The sequence below is a fragment of the Cuculus canorus genome, chromosome 5 (assembly GCF_017976375.1).
Source record: "Cuculus canorus isolate bCucCan1 chromosome 5, bCucCan1.pri, whole genome shotgun sequence".
Classification (NCBI taxonomy): Eukaryota; Metazoa; Chordata; class Aves; order Cuculiformes; family Cuculidae; genus Cuculus; species Cuculus canorus.
In genome coordinates, this window is record NC_071405.1 from 13,505,024 (window position 1) to 13,520,894 (window position 15,871).

General features: G+C 39.0%; 1 protein-coding gene across 8 annotated transcripts in view; it reads right to left on the reverse strand.

Annotated features, from left to right (window-relative positions):
• NAV2 (neuron navigator 2) overlaps nt 1–15,871 on the reverse strand; it is a 428,149-nt gene that overhangs the window by 58,587 nt on the left and 353,691 nt on the right. Inside the window, exon 1 of one of the 8 annotated variants that reach the window (XM_054067067.1) lies at nt 7,053–7,407. The exons of the other annotated variants lie outside the window; for them this stretch is intronic. Within the exon in view, the coding sequence (XP_053923042.1) occupies nt 7,053–7,150 (98 nt within the window). The 5' untranslated portion in view covers nt 7,151–7,407. Of the gene's footprint in view, nt 1–7,052; nt 7,408–15,871 lie in introns of those variants that run through there. 8 annotated transcript variants of the gene reach the window in all.

A 15,871-nucleotide genomic window follows, 5' to 3' on the forward strand; every position in this document is an offset into this window, starting at 1 on the left:
TATCTTCTAGATTTTTCTTCACCTGAATATTTTAAAGAGGATTTCACTGTAATACAAAATACAAGTACATGTCAAAATAAATCTCCATGCACAATGTGAGACCCATTGAGTCTGAGAAAGCCAGGCAGACAGATTCAACACAACAGTTCAATTTGCTACTACACAAAATCTTCCTCAACATAACTGAATGAAAGGTGTGCTGACCATACAAAGACATTCACGGAAGAAAAAACCCACAAATATCCCCCCTAAACACCCACCATATTCACCCCTCCCAGTGCCTAGAGTGTTAAAACCAAAAACTTTTAAAAGAATTGAAAGAATTCTTCAAAGCATTTTTTTTCTTTTTTTAGAGTAGGCAATTAAATATTGTAATGTAAAGTACGCAAAGTAATGTTAGTTCTAGATTTCAGTTTTTAAAAACAGGACCTATAATTAGGGTTTATTTCTATTTTAAAACCTGTAACTTAAAGCGATTACAATTCCTAGATTCTATAAATCTATAAAAACAATAAAAGTTATTAAAATAACCACATAGAAGAATACGCTAATTTTCAAGTTTTGTGTAGAAACTAACATCTTCTTTCCCATTTCTGCACTTATAATAAAGTCCAAATAATAATATCAGCCATGCGAATGTTTTCCATTTTTAGCAGTTTAATTTCCTCCTTATGGAGATATGGCAATGTCCCCCTTACCCTCCAAAAACCCACAACCCAATAATGTTCTTTTGTGTGATTCACAGTTCCAACTTGAATGGAAAGAAACACTACATTTCCAACCTTTCACCACTCTATCACAAGCCCCAGTTCATCAGAACCTAAAGAATGTTTCTACTGTTAATCATAAGTAGTTTTACTGGCATCAACCAGTCCTGTTGACTTCAGTTGGGCAATCTAAGGCATTATGGAAATATTTGAGTGCCCTTGTGAACTGGGACATGTGCCTGAGGACAAAGGTAGAAACATGCACCTGCATACATTGATGGTTGTGGCTTCCCCTGAAGTATATCCTGGGCTCTAAGTCTTTTATGTCCTGATGGAAATTACGAACAACTCAAATTCTGTGTTTTCAAGTCTACTAATCTGTTATTAAATTAAAATAAATTAGCTATTCGGAGGTCCAAAGACAGCTGCCTGAAGCTAAGCAACACAGCTCCTGTAGGCGTGCTGATGACCCAAGCACTGATACTCGAGCACACGGCTGTTCTGACAAGGTAAGATGCTGCGTCAGCTAAAACTGGACATCTCCGCTTTATTTAAAAAAATCACTTTCGGCAGGCGTATGAGAGGGGTCAATCTCTAGCTAGAAGAACAACAGGATGTAAGAGAACAAGAAAACACATCCCTTTAAGGAATTTAACATACTTTTGAAAACCCACATAATTATTGATGCTGTCCTTTGGAGTAACACTAGAGAGAGTTTTAATGCAAGTGAGAAGCATGCGGAATTCACTAAACTCTGTAAACTAGATGTCAGTGCAAGCAACTTTATAAGCACACAACAAACACTGCTAAAAAGTAATGCAATTAAAGCCCATAGATTGTTTAACCTGCTGTCAATGATCCATTACACTAAAGGTTTACATGCACACCCCCCCAAGCCCACCACACGGTATCTGGGATATTTTAAACAGTATAGGACATGCCGATCCATGTCCCTGTCTGCAGCTTCTCGAGAGGACAGCATCTGTTAACAAACTGAGGCATCTCTATTTCACACTGTTCTTGAAACAACCCCAAGCCCTCCGTATAAATTAGATCACTTTTACCTTGATCCAGCGCCTTGATGGTTAAAGGCAAAAGGAAAGAAGCAGAATGGAGAATCTAACAGCCCTAATTACAGTGTTCCTGGCTCCCAGAGCCAAGATAACATCTTTGTAATTTAGCTGGTGCAATTAATAATTCCTGATGTCAGCAGAAGTCTACTCAACCATAACCTGAAGCTGAAATGTTTGGGCTTTCTTTTCGCTATTTGATCAATCACCTGAAACCTTACCTTGAGCACTAAAAAATTACAAAAAATCCTTAAAAGTGAATTATATATAAAAATTATACAACCACCTACTTCAAACCCATCACCACTATGAGTTATGCTCCTACAAATATGCCTCCCGCTCTCTATGAAACTGAGCACCCTAAGCATCCACCTTTTCCTTCCCATCTCAGCCTGCTCGCCCTAATGCAACTAACAACCTTGCTGCTATAGATTGCTCATACAGCACCAGGTCAGCTACTCAAAGCTGCTTTTTGAAAACGGTTTGTAAAGCGGTTAGGCTCAGACTTGTATTTTTCCACAGCCTATCAACACTTTTCCATCTTGCATAATCACCATCCACAGAACTGGCTCTTTTTTGTCAACTTGGATGGCACATGAAACCATCCTGTGATCCTCAGGACAGCCTCCTCACTGCAGAAATCTTCCCCCTTTGCAAGTCCAAAGAAAAGGAATCATTAAAATCCTACTAAGTGAAGCTATTGTTAAAGGCCGAAAATGCACCCTTCTCTGCAGATGGGTGTGGATTTTAACTTTGCTGGATCTTCAGTCAAAACCAAAATTACAATGAGCTGCTGAAAAATACATTTGTCCAAGACAGGGCCTTGGGGCTTTACAATATTTCAAGTGGAAACATGGTAATTATCCTCTTCTACCTAAAAATTTAACTATTTATGAGTTGATAGGTGAACAACAACAGAAAAAACAGGGCAAGGTGCAAAATGATTGAAACTTAATAGTGTCTTCAAAGAATTAAAAGGTAAAATAAAAAATCCAGGTAAATGTATAATAAATGGGCTATAACATGAGATACTAAACACTGCAGCTTCCACGGTTTTCTTCTGGGATTTCCTACAATGCTGACATCACTGTGTCAGAAATCCAAAAACCATATAGAGACCCTTGCATGGTTTTCCCTTCAAGTTGTTATGAAAGATGACAAGTAACCATTTGCAAAAGAATGGATGGAAGTCTACTTGAAGTTAATTTAACGAATGTATTTTACATGGCTATTAATCACCCACCTCCTCCACATCTTCAGTTACTGTCTTCTTATTATACCTCATTTGGATATTCTAAAATAAACCACTTTATTTCTAACTAAAGGTGGAGCCCAGGGGACAGGATTGTTACCTTTAAACGCTCTGTAAAGCCAGACCAGGGAAAGTGCAAACTAAACCAGGCAAAATGAATATAGACCATTTCCAGCTGTTCTTTCTGGAGCAGAATCTAATCCTTTTAATGACATTTTTTGGTGCAGTGTTAAACTGCTGTAAGTGGGCTGTGAGCTATTCAGATCGTTTTCATGTTTAATGACTATTTGGTTTACTGCCATTGAAATGCAGCTCTCTGTCAAGCTCTGTTTAGAATCCATCCAAGGTAAGGTTTCAGGATTTATATTTAAAACACCTATTTGTAAAAAACAATAGCACACAGAAAAAAAAGTATCAAGTAGTGTCCAAAAAGGTTGGATAAGAAAAGATTTGTAGAAGCTAGAAAACTACATATACTTTTTTCATTTAATCTTTTTATATCAGTGCTAATAACCTTATAGAAATAACACTGGATTTTATCTTGTCCCTTAAAATCTGATAAGGAATTTGACCAAGCCACTGTTAAACCTGAAGTGAACGCACCTGAGTACACACACGCAGGAGCTGTAACCCTTGCTAAAATCAGGGAGTTTCCCACTTGAAACACCCTAAAGCTTTAGGGAAGAAACCTGACTTTCTACCGAAACTCATGTCTTCCTGCTATAAAGCAGATATTCCAATGGCAGCTCCTTCCTCAGAGAGCCCTTCAGTGTCCAGAGCAACTAAATGCACTAGCCACCACAACTCTATTCAGTTGTAAAATACTTGACTGGTGGAACTTGTTTTTTGGCCATTGTTCACAACAAGGGTTCCTCTGGCATTGCACACCCTCAGGGGAAGGTGAGAAACCAGGACAAAGCACTGCCTTTGACCCTAGGGCTGGAAGAACACAAATCCCAGTGAAGTCTAAAAAAACTAGTGTAAAATGCTTCAGTCAGCTACCAACTCTTTTTTCCTGGACTCACAATCCACAACTGTATTTTTGGTGTCTGCCCACCATTTGCTGCTCTGGTTGTGAGGACTGGCTGTGTTTATAAACGTAGAAGGTCTGAGGTGCACTTGAAATTTGACAACGGCTTGGTCAAATTCCAGGTCAGATTTCAAGGGACAAAATAAAATCCAGTGTTATTTTTATGAGGTTATTAGCACTGATATAAAAAGATTAAATATAACTGAACTAGTCACAAAATTGACGCTAATTTAGCTCAAACCATAACAATAAAGCAGTTTATAGAATCATAGAATGGTTTGAGTTGGAAGGGACCTTAAAGATCACCCAGCTCCAATTCCCTGCCATAGGCAGGGACATCTCCCTCTGGAAGGGGAGGATTATAACCCACTGGTAGGGCTATAACCTAACCCTATCCTGAGCGCAGAGCATCCCTGCAGCCAGCAGCACCCTCACCTCCCTGCTTTGAAAGCCATGGGATTGATGCTCACCCCGATCATTTCTGTGTGATTCCAGTGACTCCAACTGATTTGTAAATTTGTCCAACTGATTTGTTTTGGAACTGATTTCCAAAACTGGAAAGAAAAATCAGTGTCATCACATCACAATAAAGACAGCGTTAAATCTTAGATGCTACTGTGTTAAAAAATGCACTTTGGTTATTATTCTTCTATTTCCAAGACAGTAAGAAGTGCTGGGAAAAGCCTTCTAAGGAAAGTCAGAAATCTTTGTGTACGTACAAATCCTCTGCTGCTCTCCAGAAAATAAAACCCTGTAACGGGTCCAGCAGGGCTGGACTGAAGCAGCCCACAGAGGTGGGGGCAAAGCTGCTGGGAAGGCACAGCCCCAGCCCCCTCCAGAGTAAGGGAATGGGGAGGAGTTTCCAGGCAAAGACCCAAGCGAGGATCATCATTGCAATGATCCTCCTCTCCGTCTCCGACCCAGCTCAAACACTCCCCTCCTCCCTGGGGACGGAGGGGATGGGGAGCTGTGATAACGAAACATTGTGTTTGTTTGTTTCCTCTCTGCTTCACTTTAACAGTTTATACTTTCTTCTACTCCCGAAAGCAGATACCTTGGGGATCACATCACTTTCTGCTACAAAGGGACTATTCAAGTCAGGGGCAGCGCTGCTCTGGTTTCTGACACCCCTTCTCCCACCTGCAGCTCCCCCGGCACTGGGAGCCCAGCAGGCACTGCTCCCTGGCAGCCTGCGGTGCCAAAGCCTCCAAAATACAACAAAAAAGGGGGTAAACACCAAAAAAGAGGAAAAAAAACCCAACAAAAACAAAAAAAAACAAAAAAAAAAAGAACCATTAGCTAAATTCTTGCAGGGCCGACGTCACTAAAATGTGGAAGGGAAGGAATGAAGGGAAGTATGGAAATGAAAACATGCAAAAGGGAGGTGGGATGTGTCCCTGCCCATGACAGGGGGATTGGAACTGGGTGATCTTTAAGGCCCCTTCCAACTCAAACTATTCTATCATTCAATGAAAAGGCATTTGAATTCCCTGCTGCTGAATGGGAAGAGTCAAGGGGCTGAAGCCACCAACCCCTGCAGTCACTTGCCCCCCGGCCAGGGCTACTCGCCCACCCACTCCCCAGCACGAACGACCAATTGGGACAACTGGGCAGCCTCAGGCAGGGAAACGTTGCCACTAAACCCACCCACAGAGCCAAAGCCCGCAGCAGCCGGCAGGTAGAAGACAGCTCCTTCACTTCCAAGCCTTGTTTTCATCCCTCCTGACGCTCTAACTCCACTAATGCAAATCTTTTGAGGGCTGCAGGTTGTAACCCCGAGCAGGAAACGTGTAGGCACAGAAGGAAGAAGCGATATATATAAATGAATCACAGTATTTAGGTTGGAAAAGTAATTTACAGCCACTGCTTAAATCTTTCTCTATTCAGAATACACTGTAAAGCTTCTCCATAAACTGATCAAGGCAGAAACCTGCACACAGCAAACCACAGATTTCACACCAATCTGCTCCTCTCCCGCAGCAGCATCAGCTGCAGTTAAGCACGTGGAGACAAAGATAATGCCTATTCTTGCAAAATCTTTCCCCATCAGAGAAAAAAAAAAAGGGGAGAAAACCCACAAAATCTGATTTTCTAAGGTTTCACAGCCTACTGACATACGTCTTAAACAAAGGTGAACTTGGCAACAAAAGGTGTTAATTTGATCACAGGGCACCACTGAAAAACAATCATCGCTATCACGCCAGTGATTTACAGGACTTAATCAAGTGAAATACTTCATTCTTGTAATATGGAGATGCGTGGAAGATGTCAACTACTACCAATTCTGAAAGCAGGGTTTTTTTTCCTAGCAGAACTACAACGCTCCGAGTAGCACCAATAAGTCCTGATTTATGCCAGCCTTTAAAATTAGGTTTATTCGAAAGAAACCGCAAAAGGGAAAAAAGATCTTCTCACCTTCCTCGGACAAATGAGGAAGCCAACAGAAATTTGCACAGGAGTGAGAATAAGAACTGTGTATTATGTGCTAAAAAGCAAGTGCACTCCAGGCTGGGATCTGGCCTGAAAGAGCCTCACACACGCCTTTGTTTCCCTGCAGTGAGCTCATTCCCACAGAGATTGCTCCTTTGCACAGAAAGCAAACTTAACAGTGCTAAAATATAACAAAGCCCCACAGTTTTCTGCACCTAAAAGCCCGTAACACTAGTGGAAAGGTATCCGGTTAGATTGCAGCTGCTGAGACACTAATAACCAGTCAATAAATCTCACAGAATCCTGAAGTAAAGCCAGAAAACAAACAAATATAGGCATAGCTGTTAGTTCTCACATACAGAACTTCCTATTGTCTTATTCAAATATTTGTAATTACTAAAAATATATTGATTTCAGGTAGCATAGAGCAAATGAAACAGCGCGAGGAGAGCTCGGATTTATTTCATCATCTAACATGTTCCCATTGCTGCCAGCATTTAAAAAGCTAAACCTGCATAACCCAACACACTCACGTGCTTTTAAAAGTGCAGAAAATCTCTTACCTTGCAACATTCCCAGACCAAAGCACTTCTCCACCTTGTTGCCCATGAAGAATTCCAGAAAAGGGACTCAGATTTATTTTGCGGGTTGATACCTTCATTAGGCTACCATCCAACACCTCCCTAAATAAAACAGCTTGTAATTTGACTATCTAGGAAGAGACTTGGAAAAAAAAGTTGGAGCAAGGCTGTTTTCCAACAAAGCCTCAACATCCAGCAGCTCTGAAAGACACTGGCAAGTAAAGCCTAGCTGGAAGGTGATCATCAGAAACTTCCCCGAGAAAGAAATCTGATCCCTCAACAAAATTAACCTCTGAAGTGCTGAAAAAGTGAGAGGTCAAGACTTTCTGCTGGGACTAGGTCATCTGTGAAAAGCTGTAACCTGATGGCAGCCAAGCAGGCAGACTGGGTGCCTCCAGACCACATACCGCATCGGATGAAGTAAGGGCTCATGTCAGCAACCTTGTACTCGAAGGTACTAAATGACAGGATTTGATCTCAGCTAAAAGACTACAGTCTCCAAAAGCCTATTTCGTACTCTGCTTTTATAGACGGATTCAACAATGTGACTGCTGAAACAACCATAGTTTTATGAGGCCGTAGCAGCACACATACCCAAAATGTTTTAATATAAAATACTTGAATACTGGTAAAACACAAAATTATTTTGAAGGGAGGTAAAAAAACATTTTTCAATACAAATGGTACCGAAAATACCAATTTGTCCACGAGTGTTTCAAATAAATACCTTATGAAACTGGCACAAGATACGCAAGATTTATCTAGGTAGAGACTAAACACACTAATCTTTATTTACAGTTGTAAAGTGAGGAGCTTATTACTTCCCTTTATTTCAAGTAGAATAGAGATGGGTATTTATGCATATTTGGTTGATAAAAATTTATGGTGGTTAGCATTCAAAACTCTTATTTTAGCCTAATATAAATACTCTCTTACAGGATTCTTCCCAGATCTCTGCATTCTGCTGTACGCATAGCTTTTTTTTTTTTTTTTTACTCTACTATGGGAAATTACATCAGCTGTATTTATCACGGTTAACAGTGCTCAGAGGCACTAATTACCCTTACGTTAGATTCTTCACGAATATTACCTGTAAACACTAGAAAACCTGTAAGACAGTGAGAAGTGGAAAGCTGGCCCCTTTTAGCCCATGTGGACTCTTTACTCATGGAGTCTCCTGCCTACTAATGGGCACAGAGCAAGAAATGATACATGTACCCCAGAAAAGAGAAATACTAGAAATACAAGAGGAACGGTAATAATAACATAGATGACAGAGAACACAGTGGTGTTGGATAGTCAAGACTAGCTGGGCATGGAAGGCAGCACTGCAGCTTGGGGTAGAAAACTGTTGAGAGAGGTCAGAAAGCCATAGGGTGGATGAAGAACCAAGGGATGGGTTCAGGGTCACTGTGAGCAGAACAGAGTCTGTGGGAGAAATGCTACAAGTAGATGTGTGAAGGGTCTGGGGACAAGGAGTTTGAACAGGGAAACTAAAGTTAAAGGTGAGATCTGGGAAGCTAGTCTAAGGCTGAGAAGAGACATCTACCAGAGGCAAAGCCACACTGAAGAGATAAGATTAACTTGACAAACCGTTCAAAGTCAGGTAATTGAATTGCAGAACGGAGAGAACAGATTAGGGCAAAAAGGTCCAAATATATGAAAGTAAGAGTGTATTACAGTAATATGCACAAGGAGAAGGAATTAAATTCAAGATACAGCCCATAGCTTTTATCATATTTTGTTATTTTAAAGGGGACACACACTGAACACCAACTCATACAGTTACCAGCACTGACCAACACATTGACTTCCAGCCAAATGGGAATATACAAGTCCATTCCCTTTGTTACAGAAAGACTTGTTCACCAAACAAGAAACTCCAGTTTGAATCCAGCCAGGGTAGTTTTGGTTGTCCAGGTTACTGATGAGCGATCAAGTCATGAAAAGGAGGTGGGCAGCTTTTCAGACAGAGGATGGAGAAGACAATACTGCACTGTCCTCTTAGCCTCACCTCAAGAAAACCACCAATCTTTGCACCAAAATCAAAGAGAAGAGAGGGAAAGAGTAGTCAGAAGTCAACTATACCCATTATTTGTTAAATCTGTTCAGCTTGTATACCCTACCTCAAATAAAACACATCTTTTAGTGCAATGCTGTATTTTTGGTTGAAAGAGTTAAAATGCAAATTTTCAAAGGTTACAAAATAGAGACTTCATGGAAATATTCTGCTGCCAAAACCTTCAAATAAATGAGTCGCAGCCTGAGCTTTCTCTGCCTGACTCTGCCTTTCTATGACAGAGTCTATATTTTAGTGGCCATTGTGTTACTATAGCAACGCAGAGGACTGGTAATTTAGAGGCTGGTGGATGTGACAACTTGCAATTTAGAACAATACTAATAATAAAAGCGGCTTGGGAAAAGCATCATTTAGCACAAATGTTTGTATTTTAAAATTAAAAAAGGCATTTCATTTAGATTTTTTTTTTCTTGCAGCTGAACGATTATCTATATTAAGTTAGTCTGGTGGTGCATAAAAGATAGAAACATGACTTTTCTCCTTTTTGGTATGTCCGTAACCTAGAGTGCAGTCAACACACTCCCCCTGCGATGTATATAAATGCAAAGCTGCAGATGTCATTATCTCTGTTGAAGACTAAACAAGAATCGCATAGGTTTGTTTTTTTTTTTTTTTTTTTAAAAAAAAGTATGTATTATCCATAATGAAGACAAGGGTAAAGATACTCCTGGACTACTATTAATCTCCTCTTCTTGCTGAGTTTAAATAATGCCCTTCATTAACAAATCCCATAAACTGCTCCTCCTTCATTACTTTAATCACAGAATAGTTAATAAGGATAATGCTCATATATTACAATACTTAAAAGAATCACACTGCAATAGCAAAACTTCTTATCTTTAACATCCTCCCTTTCTTCATCAAAACAGGTCCCACAAACACGACGATTCTTACTTATCTGCTCACAGAGTTGTACACCAAATCAGTGACTGACCTGGAGCTAATGGTGAATAAGAATAGCCAGAAATATTGTTTCCCAAAATAATCAAATCTAAAATTGTTACCTAGGGGAAAAAAAAAAGAGAATCTAAACATCCAATCTGTTGAATCACCAGCTCCAAATAAAACCAGAATCACAAGATTAAGGTGCAGTGTTACTCTCTATGCTCCAATCTACAACCCCATTGTCTTTCGCTTTCCTGGCAGCCCTCACACTGCAATGGAGGACGGATTTTGCAACATAATATCCATAACACTAAATACAGAGGGATATTTCCAGATGAATTTTACGTGTAGCAATAATCATAGTTTTATAAGTCAGGAAGTTCAGAAGATTAGTGTGTTATGGCTGCAGTTTATAAAAGCGTTTGTTAGAAGTTTCACATAGCAATCGGGTGAGATAAGCTGCGAACAGCTTTACATTAAGTTCTTTTATGGTAGTTAAATTTGGGGAGAAGTAAAGAGACCCCAGGTATTAATTTACCTCAAGAACAGCTGCTTAGAAAAGACTGCAAAGTGTCCTAATACTCAATGTAATAAAATCACTGCACCTCCGATTGCCTGTTCTTTCTCCCCAGGCTCATGTGCTATTCTCATTAACCTTAGGAAGAATCACGTTCAGGGTCTGAATTGAGCTAAAATTGTAGGCAACAAAAAAGACTTATCAAAGAAATGTGTGGGTTGATTCTTACTTGAAAAGGCTCAAAACCGTAATTACAGGTTTGCATTCTAGGCTAAAGCAGCACGAATCTTGCTGCATTTCAAACTCTCCCTTAGAGAACACCAAAATGCCTGAAAATTGGCAAGAAAATTGGCAAGAAAATACTGCAAGATGTTAATTTTCTTTGTATTTTTTTTCTCATTAGCTGAGATGTATCAGCAAGTATCTATGAAATGTCTACATTTGATGACTGCAGTGATTATAAAAGTAGTGCAAGCAGTGTAGGCTGTAAAGACATTGCACTTCAGTCTTTGTAAGCTGTTTTACAATGTGTGGTATGAAGCGTCTGCCACATTTGAGCCTGGAAGAGACTCCATTAAAACTGGGTAAACTGATGTCTTAAAATAATCTCAACAATAACTTTTTAGGCTGCCTTTTCTTTCTTTCCTCCTAAAGAGCACTGAGATTATTTAAATGAGGAAAAGGTATATTTATAAAGCCAAGACATATTCTGAATAGACTCAAACACGCTTTTGAACGCACTCCTATCCTTTAACTTTAGCATATTAATAAAAAATATTTTTAAAGTACTTCTGTATTTTATATATATGCATGAGAACATAAAAGTGGGAACACAGCAACACTTTTGCACCATTACAACTATTATGCATCACACTATTGGGGCTAAAAACCTATGTCTAAACAAATTATGTTTTGTGTTAAAGTAAATTTAAAAATAACCCAACTTTTTGTACTTGTGTAACTGTCCGTCCTGGGAAGGTATTCTAGTTAAAACCAGAGGAACACTGAAAACAACATAAACTCACAATAAGGGATACAGCGCAGAACATACGCTAGCTGCTACAGTCCTGTGAAGTTGAAGTTTTCCAGTGTGGATCCAAGAGGACCTGGGGAGCCAGGAGAGGTGAGTCTGGAAAAATGAAGATCTATTTTTCAATCTCCATCATTCTGTTGAATGAAAGAGGCACTCACTTTGCAGACTTATAAGAATTACATGCTACAAAATACCCTTCTTCACTTTCTTAAACTTCAAGGGTAGGAGTCCTGTCTTGCCTTGGGGAGTTCCCTTAGAGCAGGTGATTATATTATGGTGGTGCCATCTGGATTTATTTATTTATATAAGTGAATGCACAAAGCATACAAAATGTTAAGTTCCTCTTAAAATTACTCATATAGGTAACATTGTACAGAAGAAGACAAAAAAGGAATCATCAGTGTCCACTATTGTATATATAGGAATGTATAGGAACCAACCAGTCGTACATTTAGGGGAAGATGGTGAGATTTTTCTAGTCTCAAGCCCCTTCCTTGTTAAGTCAGCTGCGAAATTTCACTTCACTTGAAGAATAGGGACTTGAGTCCTGAAAAGATGGTGTACATACAAAAAGCCAAACATGGCATAAATTTAATGATATGGAATAAGATGAATCCTTGTTGTATTGATAATGCATCAGGAAAACAGCACAGCACAGACTTAGCATCTAACTCCTAAGAATTTCTTTTCACTGACTAACCATTTGAGAAAACCACTGCTTCCTCCAACAAGGCAACATGCGTGCCTGATGCAGAAGAAAAGACTGCTTGTGTAACATACAGTAAAAAATGGTCTTATAACATTTTTCTATTTACTTCACAGACTGCTTAAAAAATGCCAGTAGCTTACATGGAGCACTTGCATTGACACAAGTGTGAAGCATACTTTTCACTATACCCACTTCAAATGAATAAGCACACAAGAGTGAACAAATGGCTAGTTTCCAGCAGTAGTGGAGAAAGAAAAAGGCAGGCGAAGGGAGTTAATCCAAAAAAAATGGAGGATGCTGAGCAGTGATGCAGCTAGCACACTATTATCTGAGAGGAATTCCAAATGAATATTGAATCCAGGGGTTACACTTAGATGATCCAAATGTTTGTTCCTAAATTTAAACACATCACCAAGTCTCAGATTCCTTGAGTAAGGAATGTTACCAACAAATTTATTCTATACACATGTATATGCTTTTGTATTTGTTTTCTATGCTATCTAATTTTTTTCAGATACAGCAAATAATCAAAGCAAACAAAAAATATCTAACAGGGTAAATAACTTGTTAATAAAAGTCTATATAAAACGAAAAAAAAATCCGATCTTAAAATGCAAACAGTTAATGTAGTGAAACACAGGAATGAAGTATCATTCCCACTGCTTTAAATGCAGTTTCCTTTGCATCCTTCAACAAACCATAAAAATCAGTCGTCTTTCCAAAGAACATAACAATGCCAATCACATTTTTAACACACAAGCCACTGACCAAGGAAAAAAATTTAACTCTTTAGTCTGAACTGCTGAATATTTATCTCTATACTGTTATAAGACTTCCTTGTCTTCTGGAACCATTAAGAGTTTCAGCTTGATCCCTAACATATGAAGTTATGAAAATAGTGCAGCTAGCACAACTCTGAATAAAAAAGCTTTGGGATGAATATATGGTGGATGTCCATATAGGACTTACAGTTTGTTTTCGGAGCTTTCTAACTTGATGTCTTTGGTAACAAGCAATACAGAGAATAGAAACATCAGATATGCACATAACAAGCTATACAATTCCATAGTCGAGGAGCAAAGTTCTTTATGGTCAATGAGGTGGAAAACAGCTCAGAAAGAGATAAAATTTGAATTACAAGTTCTGTTATAGCCAGAAGAACCAGGGAACAACATAAGAGGATGCACTCAGGACGAGGAAGGATATGCCAACTGTACTATCAAGAGAACAACACTTGGAGAATCCTGGTTGAATAAGCAGCTTTCCAAGTAGTTGTAGTATGGTTTTGAAAAGTCCTGTTAAATTTGGATTTACCTTCCCACACACTGCTGACAAAATTGTAAAATAATTACTGCTAATCAATAGCAGTCATTAACCATCTCATTGCAACCATTAACCATTTCATGGCACCCACTGTAAAAACACTGCTGTCAACTATATGTATCTTAGTCAAATTCAGTTCAGTTGTGATCCACAGAGTTACTTAATTGCTAGTGTTATCTTAATAGTGTTATCTTAATTGCTTCAGCATACCCGTTATATATATATCTTCCCATTTACAGTTGCTGATTGTTGCTGTGGTTGTTAAAAAGCTAATATATCCCACTAGAAAAGTAAACTCATTTATCCTAATTAAAGCAGAACTGTTAAATCATGCTAGCATGATTATAGTTGGATCTTTAGTGTTTGCATATCCTCTGTATTACTAAGTCTATAAAAGCTCAAACCACACAAACACTTTAACTAGGTAATGAGCAGAGAACAAAGATGCTAAGTCTCAACTTCAACAAAAATCAATTTAATTTTATTTTGAGAGTACATCTGCATTTTTCTAGTAAAATAAAAGGATCTACTTGACCTGTACAACACAAGGATGTTCTAAATATTTTATCTGAGCCAAAACACATGCCTCTTTCTCAGACTACCTTGCAAAATCTTTCCACTCCCTTTTGAACACGCTTTTCCATGTGAATTGATATTTTTCTTACTGGTACTGTCAAATAGACTAACTTGCCATTTCCATATTCACAGTAGAGCATTAATGCAACATATTATGCCACTATTATAGGTGCCTGGTTAAGAAAAACACTAAGTTTTCTTTAAATTATTAATCTTCCTTACAAAAAAGAGAACTGTATGAAACCACTTATCTACAAAACAACAGCTCTAACTAGTGTGTACTTTGAAACAAAAGCCTTTTCCAGGTCTACATTTTACAGTTTTATGAATAATGCCAGCAGCTCTTATGACTCAATATTTTTTCTTATTTGGGGACAGAAATTCTTAATTAAGCAGCAAGAAAACCCAAAGCTTGTCAGATATACAATGAACTTAAAATAGCATTTGAAAATTGAAGCTGATGACCTCTTTAATCTCATAAACACCTGTGGCAATCACAACTTGTCAACACGAACTTCTGACCTTCCCTAAGTCCAAATCATAGCTGTAGATCACCTGAGAAGACCAGATCAGAGTATTATGGCATGCATTTTAAGTAGAAAAAGTATCACCTTTATAGAGGTTTGACTGGAGGAAATCTCAGCTGACAGACCTGCTCTTATCAAGAAGTCATCATTTTAGCTGCAGTGTCAGTAAACTGAAAACTTATTTTCCATTGCTCAAAAATTACTCACTCAGACAGAAAACACTCATCTCCTTGCAAACACTGAAAGCCTCTAAGGGTGATATGTTCTTCTTTTATTCCAGATGGAGTACAAGATGACAGCTGACACGTTGTTTAGATTCTGCAGCGTACCACTTGGCTTTGCCGTGGTAGCCCGTGTTCCCCAATGGCGACAACTCTGCTGGCTCAGTGCTACCTAAATCTCTGTCCTTTCACAGGCGCTCAGCAGAAGGTACCTCAGAATAATGGTAATGACCATGAGCCTACTGCTGAGGGACATAAGGTTTCCTCCACGTGGCAAGCTGCTCAGAGCAGAGAGTAGCACTAGGGAAATTCAGCTCATGTCAGGGATGAAGTTGAGTGCAGACACAGTGGGATACTGCAGCAGAGAAGAGTGAGGGGCTTGGAAAGCAGAAGGAACAGCAAAGTTTAATGAGTGCATAACTGGTTTGGTATAAAAACACTTCCTTCAGATTCTACCCAAGTGCTCAGCTGTGGCAGTGACAGCATGGCATAAGTCCTGTACGCACTGCGGCGTGAGCGCATCACCCCCTTGCTGCTCCCTGCGGGCCGTAGGCTGGTAAGGGAACCAGAATGTGCAGAACAATGCTGCCTGTGCTGAGTAAACTTGAGCGAGCAGCACCTCTTCAAAATCATTAAACCTTTTAATTTTTCTCTGGAATCCTTTTAAACGCCATAGTTACTATGGAACGTAAAACTATAGAAACTATAAAACATGCAGAGTAAGCTGCTGTGGGATGTGGGAACACCAATGGCAATAACAACTGAATATTGATGTGGCAAGCTATTGCATTTAACAGTTATTTTCTTTTGAAACTGAATTACTAATTCCAAACATCTGCGCCTTATAGGTCCCAGATTATCTGATATACAATACCGTTATCTGATACTTGAAAAATTAATCTGGTAATAACTTGTAAATTATATACTTAC